The sequence below is a fragment of the Ochotona curzoniae genome, unplaced genomic scaffold (assembly GCF_017591425.1).
Source record: "Ochotona curzoniae isolate NIBS_2020 unplaced genomic scaffold, NIBS_Ocur_1.0 scaffold_2453, whole genome shotgun sequence".
In the NCBI taxonomy this organism is placed as follows: Eukaryota; Metazoa; Chordata; class Mammalia; order Lagomorpha; family Ochotonidae; genus Ochotona; species Ochotona curzoniae.
The window spans coordinates 3,705,496-3,725,168 of NW_024467094.1; the positions used below are offsets into that span (position 1 = coordinate 3,705,496).

General features: G+C 54.4%; 1 protein-coding gene across 4 annotated transcripts in view; it reads right to left on the minus strand.

Annotated features, from left to right (window-relative positions):
- Window positions 1-19,673, minus strand: part of ARHGAP44 (Rho GTPase activating protein 44) — a 129,725-nt gene that overhangs the window by 1,723 nt on the left and 108,329 nt on the right. The window contains exons 14-21 of one of the 4 annotated variants that reach the window (XM_041000414.1): window positions 17,419-17,532; window positions 16,797-16,888; window positions 14,459-14,639; window positions 4,838-4,855; window positions 3,729-3,953; window positions 2,729-2,886; window positions 1,370-1,747; window positions 224-275 (exon numbers count right to left, since the gene is read on the minus strand). In XM_041000414.1, coding sequence (XP_040856348.1) covers window positions 268-275; window positions 1,370-1,747; window positions 2,729-2,886; window positions 3,729-3,953; window positions 4,838-4,855; window positions 14,459-14,639; window positions 16,797-16,888; window positions 17,419-17,532 — 1,174 coding nt within the window. In that variant the 3' untranslated portion in view covers window positions 224-267. Of the gene's footprint in view, window positions 1-223; window positions 276-1,369; window positions 1,748-2,728; window positions 2,887-3,728; window positions 3,954-4,837; window positions 4,856-14,458; window positions 14,640-16,796; window positions 16,889-17,418; window positions 17,533-19,673 lie in introns of those variants that run through there. The other 3 variants (XM_041000412.1, XM_041000415.1, XM_041000413.1) reach the window with 3 other exon arrangements.

The following is a 19,673-nucleotide window of genomic DNA, read 5'->3' on the forward strand; positions in this document are numbered from 1 at the left end:
AGTACTAGGGCCGCTAGTGGACGAGCCGAGTGTGGGTGCCGGCTTTCCTTCTCATGGAAAGCAAGGAAAAGGCCAGTGAGTCCCGCAAAGCGCCGAGTAAAAGAGAGGCGGCCATGCGGGTGGTCCATGTCACATGCAGAGTCGGGGCAGGGGAGGGAGGGCGGCCAAGGACGGCTGGCTGGCCTGGCTAGGCCGGCTGTGGGGGCAGCAGGGGCCGGCTTACCCTGAAACTCCCCCTCACACGTATCCAATACCGCGCCACTCACGTCACACGGCTGCAAGAACACAATGACAGGGTTCGGAGAAGGCACAGACAGGACGCAACAGCAACGGCACAGAAACACTGCGCCCAGCGGCACTCTCCCTGGCGGCCACGGGGGGGCGCAGCACACACCCCGCACCTGCTCTGTGCACACACATGACGAAAGCCTGCTGCTCCACGACGATGGCGACACAACGGGAGCCGGGGCGCGCGGGGTCGGTAGTTATAACCCCCCCAGCGTCGCCTTCCAGGGAACTAGCATCCACTCCAGCTCCCAGATCTGACTGCTGTCCACCCGAGTGCTCCCTCTGGGGTCCAAGGCATGCACTCCCCCTGCAGGGCCCTGCCCCAGTGGGGCCGAGACACCGGGCAGGTGGACGATGGGAACTCCTGAGCCATCCCAGTCACCAAGTGGCACAATACAGGGCAGTGGACCCCTTCGTTTTAAATGCAGCTGTCTCAGTGTAGGAGACGGCAGCCGCAAGGCCGCCACACACTGACCATATCTAGCAGGAAGGCAGCCTGGTCACCTGTTGGTTCCTGCGTCACAGCAAATGCCTGCAGACCCCGGGGAGTCCCCACAGGCTCAGGGCTCCCCTCGAAGGGAGCATGACGTGGACAGGGCGAGAGCCCAGGTCCGTGAGAAACGACAGTACATCCCAGGACCCAGGGCGTGTGTCCATGCGCGGGATGACAGCGAGGGACGGATGGCTGCCTCACTCGTTGCTCCCGACAACAACACTCAGACACCCGTGCCCAGGCGCTCTGCCCCATGCTGGAACGCACGGGTGCCACCTGCCATGATGGAGCCCAGCACGCCTTTCCTGTCTTCTCTGAGCAAGGGAGATGCTACTGTGACTTGGCAGCCACCATGAACATGCCCCTGAGCGAGCTGCGTCCTGGGGAGCATCCCAGAAAGCTCACCTGCCTGTGACATCAGGGGTCAGAAGCAGCTCTGCTGCCTCCTGAGGACAATGACCCTGGGCCAGCGGGCACGGGCGGCAGCCAGCCCACGGGACTCCAGGGCTGCCGGCTGCCTTGGGGGCGCAGGGGCTCGTGTCAGTGGGCAGTGAGCCTGACGCTCCCACCCGGCTGGGGTGAGCTTACCTGTGGACATGCTTTCCCCGGGGGACACGCCATCCAGCATGGGGTGCTCCGTGGCCTGTGGACTCGATGCCGAGAGGCTGGCTGTGGGAGGCTGAGGCGGCGGCAGAGTGGGCCTCTGTCGGGGCTTCGGGGTGGGCCGGGACTTGGATAAAGTGCTCGTGAAGACAGAAGGAGAGGCCAGTGGGGGAGCCGCAGCTGGGGACAGCTGGCCTGAGGCTAAGGAGTAGCCCTGAGGGTAACTCAGTCCATAGGGTGATGGGGTGCTTGGCGGGGTGGGAGACAGGCTGACTGGGGACGGCTGGCCGGCAGGCTGCTCTGTCACAGCCCCGGGTTGGCCGAAGGGAACCTTGGGTGGGATGGGCGCCAGCTTCTTGGAAACTGGAAGAGAAATGCCCACACAGTGGCGATGAGACACGAGACAGACTAAACCACGGCTGGTTCATGGGCAAAGCCCACTGGGTTCAGGGCTGCCTCCTGGCCCTTGCCAGACGGACAGTGACGATCCACGTTCTTAGGGATCATCCCGGAACTGCGGGTTTTCCTGTCTTCCCATCACCACCCCTCCTCCACGCACACACCCAGCCCAGGCAGAGAACACGTTTCTCGTCATCCACAAGGGCTGGGCTGACTTCTCAAGGTGAAAAGGCACCAAGCCAGGGCTCAGGAGGATGCCTCAAGTTCACGGTGCTCTAGTACAGCCCATACCGGAGGCAGGTTCTCCGGCCTGGGAAATGGACGGCCAGCTGTATCTGGCCCGCAGTGTCTGACCCCTCTAACAGGCGCTCCCCCATAGAAGCCTGGCACCTCCACGGTTCTGTCTCTGCCTGACAGGGCTTTTGTTTTGCTTTGTTTTCAAACCTGTAACCTCTGCCCGGATTGACACTTTGGTGTACCGGGGTTTAAACCACCACCTGCAGCAGTGGCATCCCAAATAGACACCGATTTAAGTCCCGAGTACTCCTAACTCCAGCTTCCTTCTAAGCAGGCAACAGAGGCACCATCATGAATAACCCGGAAGACGTTCCTGGCTCTGGCCTAGCATAGCCTTGCACCCTGCGGATAGCTGCGGTGGGGGAGGGGGACGGTGACCCCCATGGATGGGAGAGCCCTCTTTGTAATTCTTTAGAACAGATGCTAGAGGTAGGTCTGTGGGATGGTGTATGCTGTCCTAAATGACTCTTGCACCAGTGGGGCGTACACACCACAGTGCGTCCTTTTCTCAAGCCCGTGCAATGCCTCGCCATCTGATGACTGCCCACCACTCCATGCCCTGGGCTGCCCAGAGGACCTCAGCTTCTGGCCGTCCACACTGACAGAGGGACGCCACGTGGCCCCACGCACGCATGCACACACACGTACCTTTCCGTAGGGTGTGCGGACTCTGGTCTGCGGGCAGCTGGCTGGGGCTGCAGCTCGGTTGCGTCGCGGGCTGTGTCCCTGCACAGGCTGGCCCCTGGCTGGAGCCTGGGCTGCCTTTCTGCCCAGACCCTGGAGAGAGCTCCTTGCTTTTAGACGTGCTGCAACACAAGCACACGGGGCAAGGGGACGCTGAACTCGGTCACTGTTGGCAGCGATGGCTGATCATGTGTGTAGGATGGCAGTGGTGAAGACCAGCCGTGCGTTCACGCCTGTGTGTGCACTGCTGCTCATGGCTGCTAACGTGTCTGTGTGACACTGGTGATGGTCAAGGAGATTGTGTATGTTCACATTTACGCTGGGCCCAGTGTGATGGCACAATGGCTAAATCCCAAAGTCTGCGGGCATCCTCCTCTGTGGCGGCCGGAGGGCACACCACGCCCCTGCCAGCCAGCACCTGCTGGGTGAAGGCAGAGAGAAAAACCAAGAGCTTCCGCTTGTAACTCCCGCTTGCCACATCTCCCTCCTCTGATCACGCCCCCTCAAGGAAGACGGGGGCGGGGGCAGTCGCCGTCTCCTCCACTAGGACCCTGAGCCCAGTGTCTGCCGGCTCACTCACTACAACAGGGGCACCTCGAGGCAGTGACTTTTTCTCTTTGGAAAGAGAACAGTCCTGGTAAAGTTCACACAGCCAGCCAGGGAAGGAGCTTATTCTTGTTTTTTTTTTCCCCCCCTAAAAGTCTAAAGGCAAATGAAGCGGTAAGTGCAGGGTTGAGGAACACAACACATTTCTAGCCAGCTGTTGCCTTCCAGCCCTGGGGTGCCTGCCTTGGGTGCCAACCCAGGAAGCCACGGTTGCCAGCTCAGTTCATGCAGAAAACCAAGCATGGGTGTTTGGACATGAGTCACAGGAGGACCAAATCCAAGAGTCTCCCAGCTAGAGTGGCCCGGCTCGGCCCGGACTCCTCTGGCGCTGCAAACCAGCCTTTGTGCATGCGCTCACCTGGTGCGCTCGGCCCCGGGCTGCAGGCCCAGGCCAGAGGATGGCGACAGCGCGGGAGCCACGGGGCTCTCCAGGGGCTGCTCGAGCAGCGGGGACGGCAGAGGCGCAGCAAGTTCGGCGGGTGGGGCGGGCGGCTGCATGGTGGGCGGGGCGCAGGTCCCTTTCCGGCCAGCAGAGGAGCCTCTCCGGGCCACCCAAGAGGTGTCCATGACTCTCACGCCCATGCTGGCAAGGGATACAAAAGAACACGTGCTTAGTCCTCACACATGTGATGACAGGTGAACAGGCTCCCTCACCCATGAAGCGGAAACACTCAAGCAGGTCGGTATCAGGAGAACAGCAGCACAGCCGCAGCCGTAGCACCTTGCTGGGCCCCGGGGGCGGGAAGCGGCACGCACGCGCGCGCGTGCGCAACTTGGATGCAGTCTGGGCTGTGCTCCAAGGCGCAGTCTTTGGCGGCCCAGCAGCAAGGCCCCCCGTCTGCAGCAGCAGAGCCCTTGTAAGCTGTGCCTGCCCCTTCTGCGAAGCCAGCTGGCCTGTGGATACCAGCCCCCTTCCCAGCTCCCTGGGTACGGAGTCCAGAGAGCTGTCCCCAGCGCACCACGCGGCCGCACTGGGGGATGGGGGATGATGAGAGGGCGCCAGGGGGGACACCCTCTTTCCAAGTGCCAGGAGGAGGTAGGAGGGACAGGGACCAGGCAGCCTCAAAGGAAAATGCCTAACAGATCAGGAGGCGACCTCTCCATGGACACTCTTCTTTTTCTGTAATTGGAGGTCTGGTCACTCCAACAACTACCCCACCCCCACCCCGCGAACACCACCACCACCCAGCTCCAGCACTGCCCAGCATCCCTGGTCCAGTCACCACCTCTGCAGGCCACGCTCGCTCGTCTACACAGCCAGGAAGGACAGGGGAGGGGCTCTCATGCCTACAGTCCCTCCAGGCTCCAGGATCGTTTTCTATGAGGGGGTAGGGGGGCAACAGTGTGAAGTAAGCTGGCCAAGCAACTCAACAGGGCAGGCGCGCTTGCTCACGGTGCTGACTACGCACACACTGGCCAGGTCTGAGAGGCTGAACAGGGCCTGGGGGCCACCAGAGCATACCGTACCTTTGGATTTTCCTAAGGCTGCAAGGGACAGAAACACACAGATATTAGTGTCAACATGCCTGCGCCTCGCCTGGGCCATCCAGGTGGTCTTTTGGAGAGGGGCCTCCTAGCCAAGGGCAGGTCTAGGGCTGATGTGTTTACTGGGCCGTGGAGTCACTTCCATGCAGTCTCTCGCATGACAGCGACTGTGTGTGCATCTATGGATGTGACAATAACATCCTCCCAAGCACACAGATGAACGTGGGCGTAGGACAGAGGGAGAGGGAACTGGGCGAGACAGAAGTACATACAAGTCGCCACGTGCCACTTCTGTATTTTGTTCCATTGAGAGTCCCTTTTCTTCTGGCCCGGGAGGGGGCTGATCCCACGTCTCTAAGGTTCACGGCTTCTGATAACAAACATTCTCCTGCCCCATCGGGAGTGGGTGCTCACACAGGAAGAAAAACAGAAGGGCATTTCCAAAAGTTGACGGAACAACTGGCATGGCATACGGGCATCCCATATGAGCACTGATTCCAGCTCCGGCTACTCCACTTCTGACCCAACTCCCTGCCCAGGCACCTGCAAAAGCAGCTGAAGATGCTTGGGCCCCTGCACACACGTGGGACACAGGTGTAAATTCAGGCTTCTGGCTCTGGCCTGGCCCAGCTCCACTGAGGCTATTTTGGGGGAGTAAACCAGCAGATGGAAGACTTCTCTCTCTCTTTCTCTCTCCTCATCTCTGTGTTACTTGGCCTTTCAAGTATTTGAAAGGTAGAATTAACAAAGAAAGAGACACACAGAGAAATAAATGTTCCATCTCTGGTTCACTCCCCCAATAGCTGCAATGGCTGGGGAGCGTCTTCCCAGTCTCGCAAGTGAGTACAGGGCCTCATGCGCTTGGGCCATCCTCTGGTGCTTCCCCAGAGGCATTAGTAGGGAGCTGGATTGCAAGCGGAGCAGCTGGGACTCAAACCACTGCCCATCTAGGATGCTAGTTCTGCAGGAAGTGACTTAATCGGCTAAGCCACGCCGACAGCCACAGTAAATCTATTTTTTTGTTTTTAAGATTTCTTTATATTTTTTAACTGGAAAGTCAGATATACAGAGAAGAGAAGAGACAGAAAGGAAGATCTTCCGCCTGATATTTCACTCCCCAAGTGGCCACAACGGCCGGAGCCGAGCTGATCTGAAGCCAGGAGCCAGGAACTTCTTCCAGGTCTCCCATGTGGGTGCAGGGTCCCACAGCTTTGGGCTGTCCTTGACTGCTTTCCCAGGCCACAAGCAGGGAGCTGGATGGGAAGTGGAGCTGCTGGGATTAGAATGAGCACCTATATGGGATCCAGGCGTGTGCACTAGGCTACAGCACTGGGCCCAGTAAATTTACTTTTAAGTTTATTTAAGTACAAAAACATTTAAGGATGTATGCTGTTTTTTTTTTTTTTAATACTATGTCTCTGTCATGGGCTTCTTATAGACCTTGTATCTGCATTACCAGCCAGCACTGGTCTCTATTACTCATATGCACAGCAGGTCAGGGTGTGAGATCTTTCACATGCTTACTGTCCCCTCTCTCTTACCAAACAGCCACCCACACTGGTCAGTAGCACAAAGCTCGTCCGCCCTGAAGGCCTGTCCATCCAAAAAGGGGTCACACTGTACCTTACACAGGGCAACAGGATGGAAAACCAAAATCAACACAAGTACACAGACTGGTTCCAGCAGCCGGGACCTGGGTGCTTTACCAGCACAGGCCTGGGTAGAGAGCCTACAGCGTGGGTCGCAGGGGGCAAGGCTCACACTGAGCACATATGGGCATGGGCCCAGCCTCCTATGATCGCCAGAGAGCATCTGGGTCTATTGGCACTCCTGCTATCTCTCATATTCCTCTGGGGAAGAAGGGGAGAGAGGGAGGTGGGAGAGAGGGAATTCTCTGTGCAGAGGCCACTGGCTCTCAGGTGAGCTTGGGTCTGAAAACCTGCCACCAACACACAGGTCCGTCTGCTCTGGTGCAGCCAGCGGTGCTCTTGGAGACCATTCAGGACTCTGGCCTAGAGCCCGGTCACGTGTCCTGGCATCCCACGTGGGCTGCAGGGTGTGAGCAGCCACACCGCCCTGCTCTTCCAGCTTCAGCGTGCATGAGGAAAAGAGCAGAACACCTTAGCGCTGTATCTGGGGAAGGGCACGGATGCAACTCAGGTGCAACGGGGAAGAAGACACGCGGGTTCCCGCGGTGAAAAGGGAGCGAGCCCCATCTCATCCTCTCTTGTAAGATCTCCCCCACTCAGAGGGATGCCTGGCCTTCTGGCTCTAGGAACCGCAGGCCGCCTGAAGCCACCTGGCCACCTTCTCCAGGAGCCAGCTCAAGCCTGCGGCAGGGCTAAGCGAAACCTGCAATGTCTCACTCACACGCAGAAGTCAGCCAACGCAAAAGGCAGGAGCGGAGGGGAACACCAGGAGCCTGCTGGGCTGAACACAATCACCACCTTGCAGCCTCAGTGGCTTCCGAGCAGGAGGCCGTGCGGCTTGCTCGGTGCATACCGAGCCACTGCCCGCTGACTTTCTCAAACAGAAGCGCCCACTTTTTATAGGCTGAGCTAACCAAGGGGTGGCAGCAGTGCCTTGTGGGGGGGGGGGCTAGAAATACCCCCAGAAGCAAATGGTCAAATGTCAGGATAAAGCTCCACCCAAAAAAACAGAATCTCTGCTTATGCTTTCGGCTCCCTGCTAGCGTGCTCAGGAAAGCAGGAGACAATGGGCCAGGAGACTGGACCTCTGCCATTGACATAGGAAACCAAGATGGCAGTTGCAGCCATCCTCCTGGTCCAGCCCGGGCTATGGCAGCCATGGCAATGAACTAACAGAAGGAAGATCAAGCACTCCTCCCCCTTTCTGTCATTCAAGAAAGAAAATTAAAGAATAAAATTGGTAAGGTGAGGATTCCCCCTGGTGGGGAAACCCAACCAGGTCTCCCAGCAGCAATCTGCCAGTTTCTGCTCACTGTTTTGTCGGATCATAAACATGCCACGGGGATCGGAATCAAAAGGCCTGCCGTGGGGAGCAGAGTGGAAGTGGAATTCATTGCAGGCACCTGCATGGGCACCAGAGGACAGTCTGCATGCCCGGGATCCCCCACAGCACCCAGGACTGGGGGCATCAACCCTGAGGTCTCCTGCTGCTCCCCGAGGGTAAAAGAGGCACTTGGACTGGGAATCCAGACTTGTCACCATTCACCCTTTGGAGGCACGCAGGGCAGGCCAGGTGACAGACAAGCCCCACTCGGGCAAAGCAGCCTGGGCGAAGGCCACCCTGCCTTCCCGCCTCCTCCCAGAGCTTGAAGCTTGCACAGGATGTATCCAAAGCCACACCCTGGCACTGCATGGGCAATGATCTGGGAGCAGGCTCTGGCATGATGCTCAGCCCTCGTCCTGCTCACTGATGCCCTGATGTGGCAGCAGAGCCTGCTCTGCACCTGCAGAGTAGAGCTGACACCTCCAGCACGCCCAGGATGGCCCATGACCAACTCCTGGGTGCTGAGACATATTCGGCACGCTCAGGCACCACCTCTGGGCAGCACCAACATACAGTGAGTCTATCAGGGGGACTGGCTGGCCAAAGGGTGACTTGTGGAGCTGACAAGCTAAATACCCAGAGAAACATAATCTCAGTGTGTGGAAGAGACAAGGGGCCAGCAGTTGATTACTGCGTGCTATGGTGACTTCACACGCTTTTCCTGGGTCGAGACCGATACTGCCCAGTTGCCCGCTGTCTATCCTCAGATGATCCGCCCTCTGTAAAGGGAAATGGTCCATCTCTCTGAAAGTGTTGCGAGAAACAAAGGGGATCACAAGGTCCACCAAGCCTCAGGCCCTATTAAGCGACCAGGAAGTTCATGTGGGAGCAGTCTCAACCTGAAAAACCCAAATCGGAATCTTCTAGGAACACTTCGGTGATGTCACACATGGAGCATTCCAGCCCTGACCTCAAGGGGGCGCGTAGACCAACAGCAGGCCTACAGCATCAGGGACACTGTGTGAGATGAGCCTTAGTTGAAGTGTGCAAGACAAGTGAACTCTGGATTTGGGACTCCTCCCCAAGGCGCCTCCTACGCAGGTGCAAAGGTTCCAAAATCCCAAACACTCCTGGTGCCAAGCATTTCTGGTAAGAACCTCCACCTGCTGAAATGTCACCGGTGGCAATGCTCTGGCCCTTTGGTGCTCAGTACGTTGGGCTGCTTAGAGAAAGAATTAAAGTGAGTGCAACCAAGTGAAAAACACGTTTGAGAGAAGGGAGCAAGGACCCAGCAGTGGTGGTGAATCAGGTGTGGTATGGGAAGATGCTAGGAAGATCTCCAGATCTTGTCCTGTCACCAGGTGGGTCATGTCACCTGGGTTTACCAGAATCACTCCTAAGACATCCCACCAGCCTGACCCCGTCATGCTTTAATGGTGAGTATTCTGGTAGAAGTACAGAAGGGAGAGGCTGGCATGGTGGCACGGCACATGAAATTATTGCATGTCACCTTATCTTCCCATAGGACGACAGGTTGAAGTCCTGGCTTCCAATCCAGCCTGATGATGTGCCTAGGAAAGCAGTGGAGGATGACCCAAGTTCTTGGGCTCCATTTACCCAAAGAGGGGGAAAAAAAAAGACCCGGATGGAGCCCAGGATCCTGGATGCTGGCTTTGGTCTGGCTCAACTCTGGCCTTGGTGGCCATTTGGGGGAGTGAACCAGTGAATGAAAAATCTAGCTCTGCCCTTCTCTCCCTGTAACCCCACCTTTCAAAAACATACATACACATGTACCTATCTTTAAAAATAATGAGCACAGGACCAAACAACTGCAAGTTGTAAAACAGAAAGAAGGTCCTCTTCCTGAGCTCCTTGGTCACGTGGGGGCTATCAGGAGTCAGATGGATCTATGTGGCTTTTAGATGATGCTAGGCCTGGGATACGGGAACACTAGTGGCCTACCATTAAGCCTACCTGCTCAGCCCAGGTCACATGGCAGCAACGGAGGCATGAATATACAGTCACCTTGGGGGCTGGTGCTGTGGCACAGTGAGCTAAGTCACCATGCTGTGGCCTGGTGGGCTAATCCTCCGCCTCCAGGGCTGGCATCCCACCTGGGCCCTGACTTGGTTCCTGGCTGCTCCACCTCTGACCCAGCTTTCTGTTGACGGCCTGGGAAAGCAGCAGAGGACGGCCCACATGCTTGGGCTCCTCTACCCAAGGGGGAGACGCAGAGGAAGCTGCTGCTTCCTGGCTTTGGATCAGCCCAGCTCTGGTTGCTGTGGCCACCACTCTGGGTAGAAGTCTGCTGTGATTCCTCTGCTACACAATCGGGCATCAGGGCTGAACAGCTCTTGTTCTGTTTTATTTCTCTCTGAAGGGTACAAGTCCACGTGGATATCAGAGCTTCCAGGTTTTGTTCTAGAGATTGGTTACATTTGGCAAAAGCTGAGCAAGAGACCAGAAATGAGAAAATCTGGCAACTTCTCAATTATTGAGTAAGCTATGCACATATATCCCTTGCAGAACTGGAAAGTCAGGGAGTTCTCTTAGGAGAACCTGGGGGCCCTGCAGGAAGAAGGCAGGGGCCTCTGGGGCCCAGGAAAACAAAGGATGGACTACACAGTGAGAGCAGACACTAAACCCACAAGCCTCAGTTTTGCTGACACTCGCCCGGGACCGCCCCACCGGCTCAGGGGACTGCTCAGCTTTGCTGGGAATGCCTTCTCCACAGTAGGTAGCAGTGAGGCATCTTACCTTCCTACAATACATGCTGCGGGCATGCGTGCGAGTACACACATGTCTACGGGCAACATTTCAGACTTGGTCCCAGCAGTCACAGATGTGCAGGTGCTGGGAAGGAGGCTGGAGTGTGACCCGAGTCAAGAATACACTCTCTGCTGCTTCCTTTGGACAACCAGAACTTCAAATCTGAGCGGGGATTCCAGCTGGGGGGTAGTACCCTACAGACTCCATTAAGCCACACGAGCACTAAAGACATCAGCTCAAACAGGTCTTTGTCACGTGCTTCAGGAACGCTTTGCGCGTAAGATTTCACCTTGTGCTCCACTCACAATATACACAGCAGTCAGTACCAACCAGGATTCTATGGAGCGTAGTTCAGACTATTCTAGAATGCTCCCGATTATTCCAAAGTGATGAACATCTCAAGTCCAGATGGCTTGGGGCCACACCCACTGCAGGTCAGCTCTCCTGCCCAGGATAAGCAGAGAACACACACTCAATGACTAGCCTGGATGCCAACATCCTCACCAGCCTTCTGAGGTATGGTCAACTGTCGCTGGTAGAGAATCTCTGGTCTGGTCTACTGTGGACCAAGTGACGAAGCTCCAGGTGGGCTTCCCCCGCCGGAAGCCTGGAAGGAGGAGCTGCGTCGTGTTCTCTATGAACCACGTGCCCAAGCAAGCAACTGGATCTCCATGGTCATGGCTGCTGTCCCTCTGGGACCTCAGCTTGGCCGCAGGGGTCTGCAGGGCAGCATCAGCAATGTTGTTGGGGTCTTGTCATTCAGGCTGTGAGAGGCTAGACCTGGGTATGGGCAATGAGTTAGGTGGCCTGGCCAGCCATTAAGTGTAGAGAGCCAGGGCCAGGAGTTAGAAGGAAGCAAACAGAGAAAGGAAAAAGGAACCATGGTCAGGAGGGGTGGCCTGAGTCTGAGGCTGGTGACCTACAGGAAACAGAAGCAGCCAGGAACCGAGAGGAGGATGGTCAGAGCCACGGTGATGATGGCAGAGGGCCAGGTCACCGATGTGACTTCTGTTCTTGCCTTGGGTTTCTGCACAGGATCCTGGGGGTGGGAGAGCTGGTGCATTTCCTCTGTAGTCCTGGGGGTCGGGGAGTGGGGAGTGAGGAGTGGCCCAGGCACTGCTTGGGAGGTGGCTAGTGGAGGATCCTGTCAAACGCTGGTAGTAAAAACCTCTTAGTTAGGTACATCCTGCCCAACAAGGCAAGAAGGGGTAGACCAGGTCAACTCCTGGGATGCCAGTGAGGCCAGCACATGATGTGACCGGGAATTCTGCCATGACCAGACACACAGAAAGGAACTGCAGGGCGACTCTATTACTACTTAGGGAAACCCAAGATGCACATTTCATTCTTCTGTAGCACACATAAAATAAAACCTGTATTCTAACACCATTATCCTGCCTACTACAATGATGCAACATGTATATGTACTTTTACGAGCTCTTGGAGCTGACCCCCGGACTTGATACGTTGGTTGACTCAGCTTAGGCCACGATGCACATAGGGATGTGAGGACCAAAGTCCAGTGTCTCAAGGGGGAGGAAGCCACCCACTTCACGCCGAGGCCATGAAAGCCACCAGCCCAGGCCAAAGTCCCTAACACCAGACAGGAATGTAACTCTCTCTTCTGGATTTTAACCAGCTTTTCTGCCTCCAATTTCCTTTTTGGTAAAGTCACAGTCTTTTCCAATCTGACCCCATAACTTTTGTAACACGTCCTTCTGTTGGTCAATGTGCCCAAGTGTAGTGTGATGGGGCTGCAGGTATAGAGACTTCCCCTGGTGATGCTCAGGCAATACTCTATGCGAATCCTTTTCCTTTTCCTCCCAAAGCTGGCCATCTTAGATATTTCTTTCTCTTCAAGCTCACTGGGCATGGATCATCTCAAAGCCCTTCTACCTTAAGACCTGAGAATCCATGGTAGGATTTAGCAGGCGATTTGTTCTGAGACATCAATTACACATACATACCTGACCCCTTCATCCTGTGAGCACCAGACTGCAGACTCAAGACGGCTGCATCTATCTCTAGGCACCACGGCCCTACAGGACCACTGTTGTATAGAGGCCTGGATTAGGCAGCATCTATCTGACCTGGTGCTTGCTGTCCCTGAAGGTTCAGCAAGACTCATCCCTGAGCCTGTAGGACCCCCACTTATTTCAATGTAGAATACCTGCTTCGAAACAGATCAGTCCCGTCTGATTTCATGCTTAGTGTTCATTTACACAGCGGACCCCCGGAGTTGAGGAGGGCCGTTTCGACCTTACATCAGAAAGGCACAGACATGGGCAGAGCTGCTAAGCAAGAGGGCGTTACAAGAGACGAGGCCTCAGCCCCTGTTGTATGGGACAAGCGTCTAACCTGCCTGTGTCCTCCAAGGGAACGTGGACGCTGACCAACCCAGCTGGAGCTTGCAGCAGGACCTCCCTCTCAGCACTGGGTTGGTCAGCTGGCTTTCTAGGGGGCTCTGGAAGACTGCCCAGGTCTGGCAGGCACGGTGGCTGGTCTGTGCTGTCAAGATGTGGTGATCCCTCTTGTGGTAACCCAGCCAGGACCTGGATTCTCCCTCAAGAGCGAGAACTTTGAAATTTCACAAGGAGAACTTGTGATGTCAACACAAATTCAAATGCATGTTCTCGCTCACCTTCTAAATGTGCTCCTCCTTACGAATGTAAGAAACTGCCCCGTTCCCACTCAAAACTTTGAAAAATTTTCATTTTTCTCTTTCCCCACTAGATGATGAGACAACAGCATTCCCCCTGCCCGCTCACACACGCACATGCGCACGCACAAGTAACAGTCCCTGCCTGCCTCACACACAGAGATTACGGGTGAGTGATGCAGCAAGTCACTCTGGAAATGGGGCTAGGTCACTGCCAACTGCCCTGGAGAAAATGGTGGCGTGGACGGCAAGACGCCCTGTGCCACCACAGTTTGGGAGCCTGGAGAGCCTTTCAAAGACGTCTTTCCATTCATTACCCAGAGGCCTGCAGGAGAAGGCGAGAGTGGCTGGCATGGGCTGCATTTTTGAGCCTGCCACACAAGGCTCTCTGCTGCCCCCATGCGTCCTGAGAGAGCAGCTGCTAAACCCAACCTCAAGGGAGTAGCTGTTGACACCTGCCCCAAGGCCATGCCTGTGGTCAGGATGCCCTGAGCTTGCTGCCACAGCCTCACGCATCCACCCGTGGCCCACACGCTGTGGATGTGGGAGTTGAGTCGGCCACTGCGTGGGACCTGCGCATACCCATTTCACTGGTTACAGGAATCACAGCATGGAGTTAAATACTATGCAGATTCTTTTTGTACTCAGGGAGCTGGGCTGGGCGGTGGGGGTGGGGTGCTCCTACGCAAGCTAAGTTGAATGTATTTATGAGCCCCTCAGTATCTGCACTTTTCAATCGGAGAAGAGAGGAAACCAAACTGGTCACCAGCTAGAGAGATTTTCCTATTTGCCCTGCTTCGGGTTTCAAGCTCACTCTTTTTTTTCAGAGTCTGCAACTGGACACATTACACAGCTCACTCGAGGGGATGTTTATGCAAACACGCAGCCCCTGTGACCAAAGCAAAGCCATGGAAGGTCCAAGAACTGAGACACATCTTGTGGACCGTTGGATAACATTCCCCCTTTGCTGACCCTTATACATTTCCTCTGATGAGAACACACCAGCGCTGTCCACCGAGAAGGCTCAACTCGCCTCGGCCCAAGGTGGAGGCGAGCCAGGGCCACGGCTCAGCTCCCAACAGTGTCGGAAGCCAGGACAGAGCCTTCACTGCCGGTCCTGCCTTTCTTCCTCTCCCTCCAAACCGATGCCCACACCCTCTCCCAACCCCCGTAATTGCTGACAAAGGGACAATAGTTCATACCCATCCTTTTTGTAAAACTCCAGCATCATGTTGTCCGTGGCGACGCTGAGGGGCCGGCGGACCTGCTCGGGCTGGCGCCGGTCAGCAGGGTCCATGTCTGGGGAGGGCATGGAGCTGTAGTTGGCGTTGTGGTTCACGTGCACTGGGCTCCCATAGTTGCCTGTGATGTTGAATTCGATCTCTGCAGGGGGTAGAAAGAGTTGGAATATGGAGTACCCCTTGGAGACATCACCCCCTTCCCTGGGCAGAGCTGGCTTCTTTTGTTGTTGGTCAAATGTTTATTTTGAATTTTTGAATTGTGTGGTACAATTTCATACGGAATGGGATTTCCCTTGCTCCCTGCAAGACTCCACCCCCGACTGATTTTCCCCCGTGTTGCTACAATAGTATAGTCCTTCATAAGAAGTCATAATTCCATCATTCTGTTATTTAAGTGTGCTCCGACAATTGCTGATACAGACAACGTCAGACAGTCTGGCATCCCATTGTCTATACATGTCCAACAGTTTCACTGGGAGTCCATCTTTGATTTGGAAGCAGGGATGCATGTTGCATTGTACCCCCACATCAGGATATGGCAGTCTCTATTACTCCATCACTGTACATTCCCTTAAATGAGAAGCCACAAAATAAGGTCAACAACTAGTATGTATTAGAGCAACAATAACGCCACCACCAAAATTACAGCACCATGGAGTTGCAAAAAAAAGAACCGCGTACTGAATAACCCACATGTGGGTGACAAAAGGAAAACACAAAAGTCTCTTGGGTAAAATGATGCCAGCGTGTAATCCATGAGCCCAGAGCTGGCTTCTTTCTGCTTCACACCTAGAACACTGCCCCCAGACTGGTAGGCAATCTGTGGCTGTTCATTCACTTTTTGTTTCATTTAATTCATCCTGAAGGAAGAAAGGAATGGAGGGAGGGAGAAAGGGAGGGTCATGAACACCACCTAGCCATCTGCAACGCTAAAGGAAACTTAGTCAAACTGGGACAGATGGGCCCCCTTCTGGAAAAGACAAAACCATCACTCTTCAACTGTTAATGAAACAACCACACTGCTTTCAACCTGGGAACACAACCCTGTTACAGCTACCGGTATTAAACAGTGTGAGAGAGTTGGTAGCCAGTGGAATCAGTCAAGAAAACAAAATCTGAGGCAATATTCAGGAGTGCGTGGGTGACGGTGGTGTCTTTGGAAAACCAAAGATTGGCAGCAGTAACAGATTTCACTGTCAAACAGAAATACAGGCGGAGCGCACCCCTCCCTGGGTCCATGGCAACGAACCAACCCAGCACCATCCGGTCTGCAGCGGGAATGACTTGGCTCAGCTGCAGAACCCACAGAATTGCCTGCCTTCCCCTCCTACCTCGTGTACTTCCTACTCTCCACCCTCTCCCAGCTTCATCCACAGAACTCTAGGCCAGCCTTTCACAGCTGTCTGTCAAACGAGAAAGCAAAAGGGAGAGAAAACCTCAACGCTGGATTCAGCATGGACTGACTGCCTCTGATGGACACTGCACAGCATTAGCGTGCCATCACAGCCAACAGCACACCTTCAAGGTTCACGAAACATCAAGTGCAGCTGTTGTAAGCAAGCATCGAGTTCATTGTCACTGCTTTTGCTTCTTCAAAGCCACTGCCTGAGGGAGCCACAGCCTTATGTCCCAAAGCTTCCGTGGCCACAGAAAGTATGCAAAGCTGTGCAACTCCCTCTTAGGAAGCCGCCTAGACAGCCTTGTGTTGAACCAGGCATGGGAAAGAATCCCATGACTTGTCAATGAGTGCCAAACTCAAGCACCTTTACATGCTGGTATGGGCAGGAGGATGCTCTCGGGACAAGTGGAGCAGAAAAGACAGTGTCTAGGTGAGGCACGAGCCCTGAATCAAGTTCCTATCCACCTCAGCTCCTGGCTTTGGTCCATGTTTGCTCTAAGCAGGGGAGTCTCTTCTTTGCCACCACTTGGAGATGGGTGGTGTGGCCCACAGATCTCCGCAGTGGGAGAAAGACTGGGAATATGGGGCACCCCTTGAAGATGTCACGCTACCCCCTCTTTCCGGGCAGACCAGTGGACCCCAGAGCTTTGGGCTGCCACAGATGGTGGACACTTTTAGGCCAGAAAGTCCCTCAAAACTTAGAGAGGAGGGCGCTGACTTTACCATGTTAACTGGGCGCATGTGCACTCATGGGTTTTGTGTGTGTGTGTGTATGTACACGGGCTTACATGTCTGGGAAAACAAAGCAAAACACCATTTGCAGGGCAGCAGTTCTAGGCTGCCACCATTCAGAGCTCCCAGTGCCATCCCTGCCTCCCACCTCTGGATGTCACCACGTACCCCCAGGGAAGAACCAATCCGCGTGCTGGATGATGGGTTCGATGATTCCCACAATCTGCAGTGACACGGTGGTCATCATCTCCGTGATGTTCCTGTGGGCACAGGCAAAGGAGAGGGCAGGTGAGAGGCCGCTGGAGCCTGGAACCCCACAAACCTTACAGGAGAGCCGCTTTCCCCTTGGGCAGGATCCGGTCCCTTGCTGAACGCCCGTCTTCCTCCTCTGCGGCATGGGGCAATCCCAGGAATGCCTCTTGAGCGTGAGGCGAGAGTCTCCTCATGGCCAGCTCATCCTCCTTCCAGCCCGCTAAGTCCCCATGCAGGTATGGGTCTGCCCTCTTCACACCGAGCGTGCAGTGCCTGCAAGAGCTGGCCTGCATTGTCCCATTTCCTTTCTCTTCTTGACTCAAGACGGGCTCAGAGAAGGTCCTTCTCTTAGTTAGCCCTGTGTGTGGCTCAGGCTATTGGTAAGGAAGACCAACACAATTTGGAGCCTTCTTTCTCAAGCTAACATCACAGCAAGCCTTGGCAGGCACAGGACGTGAACAATCAATGAGGTTGGCAACGACGGGAGTCCCAATCCCTCCTGCAGGTCCACCTGCATAACCTCCTCGACAGTACTCACCCTTCTGCTTGTGGCCATAACAGGTTGGGTCCTAAAACGATAGCCATGTTGCTGGGTGTCATCTTGTTTATATCTTGGTATTCTGACAGCTTAGATAAAAACTTGATCAAGTATCTGAAAGGAAGTGAGAGGGGGACAGATGGATTTACTTGCTTGTTTTTCATTGAGAGCTTTAAAAGATTTATTTTTTTGGAAAAGGCAGATATACAGAGAAAGAAGGAGAAACAGATCTTCCATCTGCTACTTCACTCCCCAAGTGTCCACAATGGCCGGAGCTGAGCTGATCTGATCCGGAGCCAGGGGCTTCTTCTGGGTTTCCCATGTGGGTGCAGGGTCCCTAAGCTTAGGGTCATCCTCTACTGCTTTCCCAGGCCACAAGCAGGAAGCTGGATGGGAAGTGGAGCAGCTGGGACACAAACCAGTTGCCCATATGGGATCCCAGCTTGTGTGAGGTGAGGACGTTAGCCACTAGTCCACTACGCTGGGCCCCTCATTAAGTTTTTTTTTTTGTTTTTAATGTATTTCAAAGGTAGAGATAGGGGTATACATGGAGAGTGACAGAAAAAAAGATCTGCCATTATCTGTTTCCTTATGCCCACAACAACTGGGGCAGGACCAGCTCAAAGCCAGGAGCCAGAAACGCTATTCTGGATCTCCCCTGTGGGAGCCATCACCTGCTCTACTTCCAAGCAAAAAGCAGAAAGCTGGAATCAGAAGCGGAGCTGGTGGGCCCTGAACTTGGGACACTGTGACATGAGATACAGGGGTTCCAAATGGCCTCTTAACCCCTGTTCTTAATGTCCACCCAGGAAGGGTTAAGCTAACCAACGCTCAACGGCACCTGTGTTCCCAGAGGTAGTGAGAAACTTTCCCCCTTTAGTGCAACTCATTGACAAGATGACCCATGTAGCCTGTGATTGCAGGGGGACATAAGCAGCAGCTGCTGGAATATGGAAGTTCTGCATCCCTTTTCCAAAAAGGACAGACAGACCTGTCTCTTGTCCAGTTAGAGGTCAACATCTGCTTTACTGAACCCTGGCCAGAAAAATCTGCCTATTTCCTTTGGATGTAGTATGAGAGGTCTTCAAATTCCTCCCTCTTTCTGAGCGCGGGTATCTGCCATACTCCCTGTGTATGGAGGCAAAAAGCCAAGTGTCTGTCTCTCCTGCAGGGACAGCCACGTGCTAGGGGCGGTGTCCTCTGGCTTGCTGGAAGGATCTAATGAAGAAGTGTTCAAAGAGATTTAGTACAGGGGCCCAGCGAGTCTGCTCCTAAGAATTCACTCAATATGCCCTGCTCCCCACAAACTTGTATGTGAACATCCACGGCCGGATTCAAAACAGCCAGAAGGAGCAGACCACCCACATGCCCACCAACGGATGCCCGGATAAGTAAGAAATACTACTCAGTCACAGCAAGGGACAGAGTGCTCACACAGCCTGGCCCATGGATTGCAAACGTTAATGCTAAGTGAAATGAGCCAGGTGCCAAGAAGCCACACATCTTATACCCTGTGTGGGGAGTGTTCAGAATGGGGAAATCTGTAGAGGCTGAAAGATGAGTGGCTGGCTGGGCTGGGCTGAGAGAAATGAACAGCGACTCTTGATGGGAGTAGATTCTTCTGAGAGTGATGACAATGTCCTAAGATGAGGCAGCAGTGATGGTTGTCAATACCATCAATACACTGAAAGCTACCAAGTGGAATACTTTCAAATGACACAAGGGCAGGTGCATTACAATGACTTTTCCAGAGTGCTGGTGACCAAAAGACCCTATCTTGCTTGGCTCATGCTTGAAGTCATTCCTTTGGCAGGTTCTAACTCCTCTTCCATCAGTCCAGCAGACAGAGAACCAGAGTCGGGCTCTGTCATGCCATCACTTGCCTACCACCATGCCACCTTTGCCTGCCCTGGCTGTGATTCACCCGTAAGGGGTCAAACAGCACTGGATAGGAATATGGGACTATGCTGATGCGCTGACTAGCCAGTGGTCCAGGGCTGGGATCACCAGCGTGCAAGGAGTTGCATGGATTGCATTTCCGCTCTTGGTTTTAATTTAGTTGTTTATTTATTGATTTTATGTTTGATGATGTTTACATAATTGAGAAGAATGCATGCGAATGTGGACTACTGATTAAGGTGGGAAGGGTTGAGGATTAAGCAAAAGTGGATGAGACCCTTGTTTCCAATTTTTGTTTTTCTTCTCCCTGGATCTGTGGGAAGAGGAAAGATACGGGGAGAAGCCTCACACAGCCT